At 40.8% G+C, this 15656-nt stretch overlaps 1 protein-coding gene across 1 annotated transcript in view; it reads left to right on the forward strand.

Annotated features, from left to right (window-relative positions):
- The window catches only part of LOC309672680 (von Willebrand factor D and EGF domain-containing protein-like), a 191516-nt gene that overhangs the window by 162690 nt on the left and 13170 nt on the right, over window positions 1-15656 (forward strand). Inside the window, exons 26-27 of the mRNA XM_082484244.1 lie at window positions 12029-12124; window positions 13284-13379. Of these exons, the coding sequence (XP_082340370.1) occupies window positions 12029-12124; window positions 13284-13379 (192 nt within the window). The remainder of the gene's footprint in view (window positions 1-12028; window positions 12125-13283; window positions 13380-15656) is intronic.

Genomic DNA, 15656 nt, shown 5'->3' on the forward strand with positions numbered 1-15656 from the left:
AATATTTGTGGGTGTAGGAAATTTCCCATGAACCATAAAAACTGAGAAATAATCTTTTCAGAAACAGTGATCTGAGCAAAAATATTACCTTTTTGAACCTACAGCGAATGCTTGAAATTGGCAGTCTTTTCAATTTTATCATTGTTTATACACAGCAGTACACAGTTTTTGCACACTTATCTCTGAAACCTATTAATAATGATATGGAATGCATCAGTAAATCCTAAGATTTCACCTTTGATATTCTCCAACGCAGAGTTAGAGCAAGGGGAAAATTCCTTGCTGTGCACAGCTCTGACTACAGTAGGGATGCTACAGTTTCCAGGGTCACGGTACCATAACGCACTCCTGGGTGACCCCCTTGATGGAGCTATGTGAAGTCAGGGAAGACAGAAGCCCTTGGGTGCCCATCCTGGAGATAATTCGTACATGAGGGTTGTTCCTAAATGTGTGAACCCAAACGTCTTGCAAGTCAGATGTAAGTAGCAGCTGGCCAAGTGGGACAGACATTTCTCCTTGTGATGAGTCAACAAAATAAGAATAATAATAGTTGTGGGCGTCTGTTTCTCCAGTAATTAAAGCTCGTAAGTACATCTTTCATCTTAAAAAATATCATAAAAAGGCACTTTAATATCCATAATTGAAATAATAGAATAAAGAATTCACATACTCGAAACAAATTTCATATTTGTCATGATACCAGCTTTAGGAAGCTTTTTTTAGGTAGGAACAGTGTTTAGAGGCAAAGATAAAAATAAGCCAAATCAGTTTTTGTTCACTTACCCTTTGGATGTTTTGGCATTGTTCCCACTGCTTTTAGATATTTCTCTTTCCTTCTTAATATCTCACCTGCATAGACAGAGAAACAAAAGTTTCTGTTTGCTTTTGGCAGCTTCAGGTTCTCAAATGAAGGAGCTAATTAAAAGTAAAAGCCATGGCAGCCAATAAAAGACAGGTTATTTCTAAAGTGAACCGATATACGCTATTGGTTTATTTTCAATATATAACAACATGCCTTAGGATTTTCCCTTCCATCCCTGTACGGTTTGGCATTTCTATTGCTCTCTGCCTGACAGCCAAAACCATGCAGGACGGTGTGGTGGCGCCACACCTTTGCCATTCAGGGTTACTCTTCTACGCTTCTTTAGTGTACGGAGAAAGGCTTTCAGCCTGAAAGTTCGTGTTTGTTTTGTACGTAAATAAACAACCTCTCAAAAAAACCCCACCCAAAACATGTAAATCAACCAGGTCTGATTGGCCGCCAGCTGAAATCTACGGCTTTGCCCGGTGTGTTTACTGATAAATAACTGCCTGGTGATTATGCAAAGCAGACACCCACACCCAGGACGAGCGGGTGGCAGAGCTGACAGCGAAATGCATGGTTATGCCTCAGCAATTGTACAACCTTGTATCCTCCCTTGCTACGCAATGTTTTCACTATAATCAGTCTTGTTGAGCAGAAAGAGGCAAATGCTGGCACTAGCTCAAAATAAAATATATTTCTGCATCGACTTTGCATCAAACAAACATACATTAATACTAAAGAAAAGCTATTCACGCGTGGTTTTAAATTCCCTCTTGAAAAAACTGCACAGCTGTAACAATCCTGGGATATAACTCCTGTTCGTGAGGCTTTAAAGCAGCTTTCACACTGACTTCTACTACATCCTTACAAAAATTATAAACAAAGACAATGGATTAGGTTTCATTTATTTCCTACACATGTTTTCACAGGACTGCTTTAGAAACAACTCTTAAAAAGGAAAGCTAATAAAAGCTGAGTTTACTTTACTTATGAAGGGTTGGAGTGAGGAGAAAGGGAGAAAAAGAGAGATTCACGGGACCGCATGTTTATCCCTTCTCCGCTGCTACCTGCTTCTAGCCACTTCAGCTCTGCGCAAAAAAAAAAGGCAAGCCACAGCTCCCTCTGGAGCTCATCAGCAAGCAAAGGTCACAGGAGAAGAGCGCTGAACATCCTTCTCCTCCCTTCTCCAGAACATCAAGCCCACCTGCAGCCTGACCTCAGCCTCTCTCACGGAAGCGTACCTTCTCCCCGCTCCTCTGGCCGCCAGTGAGCCGGAGTTTCCTTACACTTTAAAACAGAGAGACCATCTTTCTGCCTCCATATATTTTATCACGTCAGGCTGAATCCTGACGACTTTGTATCACATAAATCATCGCGCTGACACCGGGACTTTGCAGATTGGATCTCAAAGTTAGTGGATAACTATTTCTCCATTTCAGTAATTCCTGCGGGCAGGATTTATAGCCAATACACAGTGCACAATATAACTCACTCTCATTCTTCCAGCTCTGCTTGCTCCTCTTCGCCCCCCCTCTTTTTTCCCTTCCCGGTACCACGAGGACTTTACTTGCATGAGAGCTAGAGGCAAACTAATTGGAAATGCGAACACTGGGTTTCAAAGGCAGCTTTTTTGCTAAGCAATGTCATGTTGTGAAAGTCACTGATTTCCCATATTCCAGCTTTCCCAGGTAATGTTTCTGTAGATTACTGCCTTGCCAGCTGCATAAGCAGGAAGTTTTACTGCTCAACAAATAAGACTTCCACTGAGTTATCATCTTGACAAGGGGTGATATATTCTCTGGAATACTTTCACTGAGTGGGCAGATTGACTCAAGCCATCTAAAATCGGCCAGTTTGCAAACCAGAGGGCCGGCGTACCCTCCCACACGACTGAGCAGGGAACAATCAGAACAATCACGTATCTCATCCAAAAGGATGGAGTAATCATTTGCGTTAGAGCTGCTTCTCGTATGTCTAGGATGTGCTTAAAGGCAACAACTATTTGTCTAAGATTTCTGCATGGCAAATAACCTCCTCGGACAGTGGGGGTTTGGAAATAAGTAAGCAGCTTCTCATAGCAGAAAAACTTTTAAATTACTGCTAGAAGCATTAGTTTTGCGACAAAAGTAGAACGGTTGGCAGGTTGGCTTGTTGACAAGTTGGTGCACAGTCTGGAGACTCAGCAAAAGGAAACGCTGGGCTCAGTTCTTACTTGATTTTCCAGCCCATGTAACAGAATAGGTTCATATTAGATGTCGTCTTCCTTCCCTGGGCAGGAAATACAACAGAAGAGGAAGAAAAAAACAAGTCAGGGCTACTACTGTCTTTCCCATTCAGCTGAACACAACATGATCCATGCATCTTGCCTGGGGGCAACGGGGAGAGCTCTGACTTCCTGGAGAAAGGGAGAGAGCCGTACGGGGGACAGTGACTCAAGGGTCAACCTGGTTTGTGGTCTGCTCACAGAGCAGCACTCCTCTCTGCTCACCCTTCGTAAGGATTTGTGACAAAACCATTTGTTGGCCTTTCTTAAAAGGTACCTTTTGTTTACTTATTTGTGGCTGGCGCATTTATTTTAATAGGGCCGGTGAGCACATGCAGTTATCTCTAAATTTATTTTGCAGGAAGTGAGCAAGAATATATCTGGGTAAGAACTGAATATGTATCCTAAATAAGCCCAAAAGCCTTATTAAATTTTTATTCATTCCATAAGCAAAACATTAACAAACTGCAGCATGAATTTTACTAGAGCAGAGAATCTCAGGTTTGAGCCAGTGTTTCTTTACTTGTATTTTAAAGGTGCTAAAGAAATGTGTCAGATCTGCTGCTGTATGTAAACACATACTTAAACTAAAATAGTAGGGATTCCTGAATGACTGCATTTCTCTTTATGGTGGGCTTCTGTGTGAGGATAACTGCTTTTTTTTTCCACTAATTGATTTAAGAAACAATACTTTGGGGGGTCTACTTTTAATTAAAGTATTTTAAAAATTTCTTTTCTAAAAAATAGGGGCACGGGATCTGCTGCTTGAAAAACCCAGAGGACAGACAATTCTGGAGATTAATGTTGTCTGTTTATCCAAAAAAAAGACATTGGCACGACAATCCTCTCCAGCATCGATTTCCGAGTAAGCCTTAGCTTACCTTCTCAGATAGATAACAACAGGATAACTAGCAGATTAGTGCAGTGCCAATGCAGACAGCAGCCCTCTTCCCAATCCCCTGACCGGGCTCCCACCTGAGGTCCTCTGTCTTCAGCTGGGTCATCAGCCGGACCACGGTGGCCTGTGGCTGGTCTTCTTCTTGGCTTGAGACTGCGTCTCCTGTGCCACCAGGGTTCTCTTCAGTTACGCTGCTTGAATTTCCCTTTTTCTTTCTACACATGAAAATAAGCCCAATTGCATCAATCATAGGCGACGGCTCAGCCCACTCAGTGCAATGAAAACGTGCCTAAATGGCAGGTCATGCTGCAAGCACAGAAGCTGCAAAAAACAATCAACAGAGGAAAACAATGTATGTGAGAATCCTCTTTCACTTTTTATTCAGGCATGACGAGAAAGCGGCTCAACAGAACAATTTATACACACGCTGCAATGGTTCGCTGAGCTAATAAAACACAGAGCGTTCTTCAATGAAGAGAAGATGTTACCAAACCCGAGACCCTAACAAGATGGGGATATAAGCTGTGCTGAGAGTATACTTTACAATTCCTCACATTAATTATGTACTAACAGTTGCAAAGATGAGAATAAAGTATAGCTATAGTCTCTTTCAAATTAATAGTGGTGCAATCAGACTAAAACCAATCAGTAAATGAGAAAGAGGTTTTGCTAATGATCTCAAAATCTGACAGTTCCTGGCAGAATATTCCCCAAATATATAAATGTGCACCTGCACATGCTTATTTTGTTTGTAGCAGCTTTCATTCTGAAGGATGCCGAATTATTTTGCAGCTATCCAAACATCATACTATTGTATCTCTAGAAAGAGTTTCCCCTGACAGCAGACAATAGGCAAAATAAAGATGAGGACACCCAGAGGGAGAAATGTTTCAGTCCAAGAAGAGTGGAGAGTCCCTTATCTGTATTGGAGGCACAACCCCTCGTTGGTTTCCACAGCTTCCTGAGGTTTCTGAGTCTTGCCCATTACCAGGGAAAGTTTTGGAAGTACGGGTGGAGAGATCAGGATGGTCTTTAACTGATAGAAAATTGTATCATCTGATGAGAGTGGCATGACGGCAAACAGGAATGCAGTACATTACAACCCAACCCTCAGAGTTTAGTCTAGCATCTCAGTAGTTTTACCATCCAATATTAATTATTTTTCCCTTTTTTTTTTCTGTATTAGTACCTAAATTAGATTTATTTCCTGCTTTAATAACACTAAAAGGCTCCATAGGCTTATCAGAGCACACATCAGAACAAAGACCAGACACAATCTGGCAAAGCACACGCGTTGCACTGCTATCTATATGGTCTACAAGTTTTCAGACCATTTTTTCTTCTGAAATGTGTGCTGGGTCGTGCAAACTAACTCATATTGCTAGAGCCGTGTGGTAAAGTGAATATATTATAAATGCAAACTGTCACCACACCCATCACAATTACATTTACATCTCCCTCTGTGTCTTGTAGTAATTTGCTCTTCCGCACTGCATCCCTCAGAGGTTTCTACCAGATTATTTTTACTATTCAGAAAGGTAATTTATTGAAGAAGCCCTTTGCATCTCTGTCAAAGACACATGAAGCGAGAAATAGGGATGAGCAAACCTCAGAATGATTGGTAGCTTGATATGGATAAGGATCCAAATTTTAGAAGAACCTTGCACAAAATGGCAAACAATTTTATTACATGACAAATATTCCTTCTTCTTAAAATTAAATCTGTGCCTATACTTACCGTCATTCCGTGGATCGCACATCTGAGGTTACACTGACAGAGCTGGAGAGAAAGTTATTTCTTTATTTACAAATCCAGATCAACACAGATGAGGAATTTCAGAGAAAATCAAGCTCTGGAACAACATACATGTCTAAAACTCAGCATGGGCAAAACTAGTTCTTTACTGCCCTTGGAAGTAGAAAAAAAGGGTACTAGAAATTGCTAGTGTCCCGAATCCACGAGATGTTTTTCAGAGCTATGTGCATTTGGGACCTTCACAGCAGCAGATATATTGGTACATCCATCTCGCTAATGATCTGTTGAGCATCAGCTATATCCTCTAAAGGGGAGAATGACATTTTTTACCTCGACTAGTTTCTGCTAGTGTCAGGGCAGTAGAATCCAAACAACGGTGCCCTTTGTCAGAAACACCCTTTTTGGCCAAAACACACCCATTTTGTGACTTATTTTTTTCAAAGGATTAAAGATCGTTCAGCAAGATCAAATCTTTATTTGGAGCCTAGAAGCATCGAACCAGTTGTTTCCTTACTGCGGTCAGGGTAATGTTTCATTCGAGCAGGGCTGCTGGGATGCATAATGCATCCAGAGAGATGGGGAACCTTCTTTCCAGTCGATCAATTGAGCTGTGCTATTTTGTGAAACTGCTGACCTGACCCTCCAGTTCTCGTCCTGTGAAAAAGATCAGCAGAATCCTTCCATTTTAAGGCTGCGGTCTCATGATTGTCCCATTCCTGGCACAGAGCTTCTCCCCGGTTTTTGTGTTTTATCAATAGATGATACCTATAAATATTGGAAAAGGACTAGAAGCACCAGTTTTAACACAAAACCCACTGCTTTCATATCTATCGGTTTCATTTTTGTTCTCAGCTTGAGTTCCGTCATCTCTATTTTCCTGACAAGACCAGTGGGTGTTATTTTTAAATCTGTCCCATGCTCTGTGTCCTTACTGTGTCGTAGCTCCTCAGCTACAGCTCTTTGCGTTTGAGAATGTCACTCCAAATCAAGATAACCACTATGCAGAAAGGAGAAAACGAACATTAAAACAACACATACACAGAGAAAAGCCAAAACTGCAACTGATCCAGCTTCCCGCTCCTCAAAAGTGCAACAGAGAGAGCGAGTCAAAATATGCGTTAGACCCACAGAGAAGTCAATCCAAAACCAACTCCGGCCAGAAATAAAAGCAACGCCTGTGAATCACATATAAATGACAGCACAGGGATGGTGACTTAAAGGATACGTTGAAGTATATCTACCAGTAGGTGTTCTTTTTGGCCGCATTTCCATGTTCTTTGTCAGTAAAGCTATAGCCTGATGCATTACCTTAGCTGGCCCACACAGATGTTACTGCTTGAGGCTATTTTCTCTCTTCCATCCAAAGGCAGAAGGCATCCAGAAGCAGGTCAAATTTCTCAGCTTCTACAGGGCATAAAAAAAAAAAAAAAAATAAAAGGGAGAAAATAGAAAAGAAGTCTTGAAACTACGTCTTCTAATCAGCACTGCAGCGTGACGCACTGTCTTCTCATCAGCAGCACGGCTCAGGATATGTGATGGCAGGTACTTTTTGATTCAGAAAGAAATAGTCTGTGCACTCTCATTGTCAGGGAAGGACATGGATGTTCAGCTGCGACAAGGCGTATTCCTGAAACATTGCAGAGAACCCCTTTCTGCCAAGATTTTAGGAGCCTGATTTAATATTCCCTCTGTTTTGACTTTACGAGGGTGGTGATGAAGACTGTCCTATTTCAACAAAATTACAAGCTTTCCACTACTTATTATTATCTACTTCTAGCGAGAAAAGTTGTAATGGGGTATTTGCATCAAAAGGTGGCTTAGGTTCAACTTGAAAAGTTTTTGTCTGCTAATCCACAGAAGCAGTCGGAATCTGAAGGAAATGTCTAGCTTCTTTTAATCACTGTAAACTAATCAGCAACTACTGCTGGCAAAAATGGTGGTTGTTTGTTAGAGATTATTCTCAATTGGGTACAGCAAGTGCAGTCCAGCAAACCATGCCCGGTACTTAACTTTGCCCCAGTCCCTTTTGGCTTTGCATAGCAGGGATAATTTGCTTAATACTGTGTATTTTTTTTAGATGAACCGTTACTGTAAATGAATGGCAAGAAGGGCAGGCAAAGGAAGATATCAGAATTTTAGATGTCCATCGCTGATGCTACTTAAACCGGGAGGACCAACTTGACTTTACAGACAACACTTAAGGTGTTCACTGGGGCTTTTGTTTTAGAATTTTAGTAATCTCTGGAAATATTTATTTTGCAGGAAAATTCTTCCCTTTGGCTGACAAAGCAGGAGGTCTGACTACCTTAAAGAGGCTGGGGCTGAACAGTTGAACTGTGGAGCTCCATGAAGGTTGATAAAAAGAGTTGCAAGAAGCACTTCACTGGTCAAATCAGCCTAGAGGGGATAAGCTATGAAAATGGTCACCGGAAATTTTAAGTGACTGTAAGGTCAAAATGCATTAAAGCCATCAAAGACAAATAGCTGCTGCATAAAACTGGAACCTTAGCAACTTGTGAATGCCTTTCAGTGCACAGAAGAATTGTGTAGATGTTGTATGATGTTCTATGCAACACCTATATTTTATCTTAACACCTGCAGCTGCTTGTTACTTTATCAAAATCACCCCTGACCTGAATCACAGCATGTAATCATGCTTTTTCTTTAACCTGCATTACCACCTTCAACATAGGCTTAGCTTATCTAACTTAATCGTTTTGGAAAACAAAAGATCATGGAAGTCTTTTCTAGTATTAAATGGTGGATTTATAGAATTGTGGTGCATTATAGAATTGAGTACCTCTATTGCATATGCAATTCTGTGCTTTGGTTCTTACCGAAGAGCATGGAAATGTTGACACTGACAGCAAGGGGAATGGGATTAAGGCTTCAGTGATACTGGCTGCAAACATGCTTGCACCCAGGATGCGTTGACAGTAGAGGACTCCCCCTACCCCCAGTTATAACCCTACCAACCTGCAACAAAGGGAAGACACAAACGTGTTTACATCCTTATCGTCAGGGCTAGTCCCCAAGGCAGGTGGAAAACCTATCAAACCAATGTTGTCTTTGGGTCAAGATGCCAGACCTTTCTTAGGAGGACGAGAAAAAAATAATTGTAAGTCTTTTCAAAGTCATGCCAGTGCCTGGGAGGATTACAATAATTCAATTTGCTCTCCTAGTGTCTGATAATTTATTTAGTTTTCCTGTGAGAGGCTGTAACATTTTTGTTTGCTATTTTGAAATTGGAGCTTCTCCACAGAGGCCAAGGAGTGGGACTAGAAAGGATCCAAACGAGTTATCATCAACAAACGTGGAAGTCTGCCTGACGGGTATTGAGATGGAATTGTATTTAAGAAAGTTAAAGAAAGGGAGAACAAGGAAACGTGAAAAGGGGAGAGATAACGCTGCATTCATTTACAAAAAGGTGCTCCTGAATTCCCAAGCAAGGAGAGAAAGTACCTGCCCTGGAGGGCAGGCAGGCAGAAGTGCCCCTCCAGTGTAGAACAGGTTTGGCTCTGATCCTAAATTTCCCACTTAAGTACTTCCCTTAGTTCACTTTGAATTTAACTCCTTCAGGTTTACCACTTAAGCGAGAGATGCTGTAAGCAATAAACAACACAAAGGAAGTTTATGCTATATTTTCATAGTCAGTTATTCATTTTTAAGGCAGCTGAACAAAGAGAGAAATAAATCCCAAGTTTAAACTCAGTTTGCACTGTTGTGTTTTACTCAGACCAAGACTGGAGCTCACCCACTACTTAAAGATTTGCTGAGTTACAATGCAAATTGAGCTGGAACAAGTTCAGTTATACACACACTGAAAACTAAAAGTGAATCAGAAAGCACACGAGTTTGACTCCTGGGAATTGAAGGAAGAATCTGTTGTCACATCAGTTAAAAAATCTGATACCAGTACAAAACAACCAGTAATATCTTAGAATTGAATTGTTTGTATAATGTTAAAAATACACAGAAAATGTAAGGGACAGAAAAAAAAAAAAAAGAGAGAAACACCCATTTGAACAAATAATACTGTGCTTCTAGTTACTTTTTCTTGGCTTTACTTTTTAAGGGGTGGGGGGAAGACACTGTCCAAGATTCATGTGTTCTCCAAATCAAATCCCTGGATTTGTACTGCATGATTTTGGGACAGCAGGTTAGCATTGGGGAGACTATGGTCCATGAATATCACAAAGCACAAGTTCATTTGAAATCTAGATCTAAAGTTTATGGTTTGGGGTCATCTTTTCTAAATTCTGAATATCTAAGCGGTTTTATAACTGAAATGGGAACTCAAATACAACACAACATAAGATTGCAGGTCAGAAGTCTGTTATTGGAGACGTGAGATCAAAAGGGGGACCAAAAGGAAGAGGGAAAATAAAAGATTAAATGATTTCGCAGTTATGGTTGCCATAACACTTTGAACTCATCTGGGTTTTAACTAGTGGTTGCAGCACTTTTTGATAGTTCAGCAAGAACTGTAGATCCCTGTTAACCTTAGTGAGCAGAGGCCAAGATTACAGCATGGATCAGGAGAGGCAGAGAAAGAAGGCAAAAAGAGGAGGACAGTTTAAGGGCTTGGATCCAAGCAGCCCCTATAAGCCTGGGTAAGTCTGCCCTGCCTGAGGGCAGGTCGCTATGCTGAGGGATCCAGGAGCCTTGGCACAGAGCAAAATGCAAATGTAGCAGCCAACCAAGAGCAGAACGTAGCGCTAAAAGCTGCCAGTGCGGCAGCATCTGCGCTGAAGGAATAGAGCAAGACGTGAAAAGCCACAAAAGCAATATTTCAGTGCATGAGAGGAATGATTAGGGAGTCTCAATCTACCTGTCCAAAAATGCCTGATCATACCTGAGAAAGGAACAGAAGGTTATTCTCTCATCAAATAACATTAGCTGCATTTTTGCATTCTATTTTTTAATAATCATTCCCATTTTGAGGCTCTTTGCAGGGTCCCACCTTCTACGGCAAAGTTCTGAGGGAGGGTTGTGGTAGTTTCAGAGCCCTGTACGTAGCGATGACTTGAAAATCAGAATTGCTACAGCATTAGTATTCAAGTTCTGTTCTTACTGCTGATGTGCCAAAAGACATCACAACCTTAAGTCTAATAAAGGCCCTGTAATGCCCCGTTTTAGCTGTCAGCCCCCTCGGTGCCTGCGGAAGCAAGTAGCCGGCTCCCTGCTGAGGAGGAGCTGGATGTTCAGCAGCCCCCCGGCTCCGTAGGCAAGCAGGACTGCTGCTGATTACCGCTGTCGATAACGAGTCACCAGGAAATGCCATCGTGCTTATAAAGCTTTACATATGGCAAAAGCTGTTGGACACACGTTCTCAAACCTTCATTGTTGGACTCCTCCTAACTCAACACCCATACTCCTGTCCAACATTTTACCATGTAACACAGCTCCACTCGTTATCAAATGCCTTCTTCCATCTAAAAGGCAAATCATTCCCACTCCCATCATACCAGCACTGCCATGTTTCTAAACTTTGGTGCCTCTGATGGGCCCTTCCTACGCTTACAGGCAAGGAGAAACAGGAGATGAGGACTTTGGGCATCTGCCCGTGCTATCTACCTATATCAAAGTGGGCTGGGATTGCAGATGTTTGACTTGCCACAACACTGAGATTTTACTGTTGGATGTTGTAAAAAAACAATATTGATAAATACAGGGCTTAATCTAAGATGTAAAAATTAGCAATTAGATTTCTAATGAAATCTAGCAATAAAAATCGTCTGGCTTCCTGTGGTTGAAAGAACAACTTAGCTTTCACATCTTATTTGTATGGAAGAATAGAGTAAAAAGGTGAGTACTTCAACAAATAATGGTGCAAAAAGGCAATGGAGGAACAGATCTATTTAGTCTTTAAGCTTGGTTGAATGCAAAAACGTTCCCCAAATTGTGTGAAAACAATCTATCCCCTTCAAGTCTTTTCTTATCCAAATGAGCATCTAAGAACATGTTTTCCGATCAAGTAGGGAAAGCTCTAACAAGTATTCGGTCTGTCCACAGCTGCCACAGAAAACGTCTGTCTTGTTTTTCTGAGAATCGTTGTAATTAATGCTTCTCTCATTCTTCTGGTGAGGCAGCTTCCCCGAAAGAGCTTCCACACAAGGCACAGCATCTTCCGGAAGGATTTATGGGAGCTATCAAGCCTCTGTGTTTCAGTTTCTCAAATCCACATAACTTTTCTTGTTCTTATTTACAACCAATTGAACCTTCTGGAAGGCAGTGAATAAGCCTCTAGTAAAGTCTTCCCTCCTTTCCCAGCTACCATGTTCTTCCTTTGATACATGTCTGTAGGTGTCTGCGATCCCGCGTGCATGAACGGAGGGAAATGTGTGCGCCCAAATGTCTGCGACTGCCCGTCCGGCTGGCGGGGAAAGCACTGCAATAAACGTAAGCACCTCTACTGCCCATCAAACGGATTATTATTACTTAGGCCAGTCAACATCAATTGTAATCTTCTTTTAATATTAAAAAACAATATAGTGAATAGAACCTATTTTGCTACTTCAGCGGTTTGCAGAAAAATTGTTTTAAGCACAGGTGATACAAAATGCTCTAAACATTCGATGCTTGCAAAGGAACAAAGCTGGGGGGGGGAGCCCTTGGTTCTGCTTCACGCAGCTGTCTGTTATACATCTTGTTACGGAAATTCATTTTTCTAGTATTAAACTCGAAGCATTGATTTTATGTTTCAACAGCTTCGAATATTTTGTTATATTTTACAGAGAAATGCCATATATTTCACAATACAGAACTATTTAAAGCCTGCTATAAAGCCTTCCATACTGATATACTCTCAAGGTCACCAGATACATTATGGTGTATAATCTGGACATGAAGTGTTCGTACTCTGTAACTCTAACCGATCTGACTACAGTTACATAAAAATGTAATTAAAAAAAACCCCTCTCACCCTAAAATACTTTTAAGGAGTATTTTTTCTTACGTGGCTATTCATTACCATGATGTTGACAGATAAACTGAATAAATTTATTATCAAGATGACATACTGTATGTAAACCAGATTAAAATATTGACTATTTACCCTTTGAGTCCTGATGGTAAATGTGATTTCGGAATCAGTGCTTTGAAATTATAATATTAATAATTTATTCAGAAATTCTGAAGGAGGTCTGTGTCTCTCACACATATACACCGAAACATGCCTTCAGTCTTTCAGGATCTCTGAAGAAATAATATATGCAATAAACATATCAAACTTTACTATGAGAATGTATATCTTTATACCTTGGAACACATAATATGCATATAACACATATGAATATATCTTATGGAGAGTATTCTTAGCTGATGGTGAGCTGAGCATTAGAAATAGCAGAGCTCCCAGTAGACAGTCATCAAAGATAAATTTCTTAAGAAGCAAATATCAAAGAATACTGAACACTGATTATCTGATGGATAGAACACATTCGCTTCTTCAGAAATTAGCCATATGGAACAGAACCTAGCAGGTCACCCTTCAGACAGATCTTGAACATCCAGATATATCGTGTACGTCTTCTCACTTGTTTCATGTCAATCTGTTCAGCTGTTTGCCTGCAGAAGTGTCTGAACGGTGGAGAATGTATAGGTCCAAACATCTGCGAGTGCTCCGGAGGATGGGCAGGAATGCTGTGCCAGACGCGTAAGTGCTGCTTTAATTACTAAAGTTTTGTAGCCATGCACATCGCACCAGAGATCTTTATGCATTAAATTTTCTACTATGTGTATATTGTGGTAGATTTACAGTTGGACTTGAGGATCCTAACGATCTTTTCCAGCCTAAATTATTCTATGATTCTATTACATGTAAAAGTCAACCACTACATGATTAGCACCTAAATTCTGCCTCTTATTTGTCAAAACTCTCTTATGCTGCCAGTAAAACTATTACTTTCAAAGATATTTCTGAATTCTGCATCAGCCTGAGAAAGAGACCTGACTCATCTTTTACTTATGTGGACACTGACCTCGACCTGTCAGACAAAATTACTAGTCTTTAAATTAAAAAATATGAAATATAAGCTAAAAAAAGAAGGGTCAGGCACAAAAGCAAATAGAGTAGCTCATTCTGTGCACCCAGATGGCGTTAAGCACAGAAAGAAATTCTATGTATCTGCTAACCTAAGAGCCAGACCCCATAAATGCTACATGTTCAAACTGACCGCGGAGATGGCTGCAGGTGTTTGCACGTGGAGAGACTGGAAGACCTGGAATAGGAAAAGACCCGTTATTGCCTGTTACATGCAAGGTCACTTCAGTTTGTGTATGTTATTACCTTTACAGTAAAAAGGGCACGAGGAAAATATCAAGGCATTATCCCCTTTAAAGGGCAATCTTTCTTTCCTCTCACACTCGCAGAGTGTAATTACTTATGGAAATCTTTTGTCAGTTAAATCCCAGTGGCTGTGTAATTGTTTCTTTGTGCCAGCTGTCTTCTAGTTCAAACACGGTAATGTTTAAAGTTATTTATTAGTTGATGACATATTCTTGACTCAGTTTATTTAATAAATAAACAAATTGTGCTTCTTCCCGTGAAAGGCAAGTGAGGCTTACTATCATTAACAATTTCTGCTGTACTATGGAGGCACGCAAGCTTAGGCAACTTTTTATGTATCTATTTAACCAGCTCCTTTGAAACTTTGCACCAAATCTGTTCACTTGCTAGTCACTCTTTTTACCGTTTCTTCCCATGTTTTCACTCTAGTGGAGAATTAAATCAGCTTTTCATCCAAAAGGAGCTGGCTGTACCTCCTAGGTCCCAGAGCAAACCCAAATAACCACCAAGTGGTTGGAATTTCCATTTTTTTAAATAGAAAGAGAGAGGACTATTGTCAAAGAGCAGATGGTGAGGTCTTATAATGTGGCTCCAGGGCATTCACAGTGAGGCAGGGAGCAAGCAGGGGAACAAGAAAGTCTTCATCCTCACAGATGTTAGGTATAAAGTTTTGCATAGAATTATAACCCCTGAAAGCAAGCCTGGGTTCGTGTTTTAATGGGAGGCTATGAGCCCAAATCCAGAACTCAATGAAAAAAAAACGCATTTATCTGCCTAAACTTAAAAACCCTTCCGAGCGCCTCCCTTGCTCGAAGAAGAGCTCACCTTCGCCTCGGCTCTGGCCCTGACAAGCAGGGGGCTAGCAGCAGCGGAGAGGACTGAAACCAACCTCTGGTTACATCTCTTTTTGTTGCTCTCTTATTACTTTGGCCTCTTTCCCGTCTCCCAGCAGCACACGAATAGCGGGCCAAATCCACACGCTCTGCCAGAACCAGTGCATGTCCGGCAAGTAGGCATTTGGTTCATCACACTACTCTGCTGTGCACAACTGCTTTGTCAAATTTAAGCCCCCGAGGTTTCCCTGTGCTCGGTACCCCCTTCTTGCTCAAATGCGTATGTCCAAATTCTGTGCCTCGCTATAGTATCAACAACAAAGCTGAATACAGTCTCGATTTGCATCACATTAACTACAGACTTTGGCTGTTAAACTCAACAACAGAGCAAAACATTCACCTTATAAGAAAGTAGTAGCAAAATATTGTCTATTATATTCAAATATTACATGTTATTTATTAGGTTATATATTATTTTTTTTAATTTATATTATCTATTCATTATATATTTTTCTTATTATTCGTCTAATTTTTTTCTATCTCAATTTTTCATCCAAAAATTCCATCTCACTCTACAAGTATCAATCCAGATAACTTTTCCCGGCAATCACTGTACCTTCTGCACTGCCCAGAAGCAATATCAGGCCTGTATTGTTTCTCTGGGACTTTTTTCAAGGGGAGGAGGAGGTTTGGTAACCCCGGCTTCCTTCTTTGTTTTCAGCCTATGAATTCACACAGCTGCCCTTATCGGGGTGGCAGTGGTGGAAACACAGATACAGGTTTCATCTACACACCGAACCTCCTTTTTTCC

The sequence above is a fragment of the Vanellus vanellus genome (assembly GCF_965231255.1).
Source record: "Vanellus vanellus genome assembly, chromosome: 5".
NCBI classification, from domain to species: Eukaryota; Metazoa; Chordata; class Aves; order Charadriiformes; family Charadriidae; genus Vanellus; species Vanellus vanellus.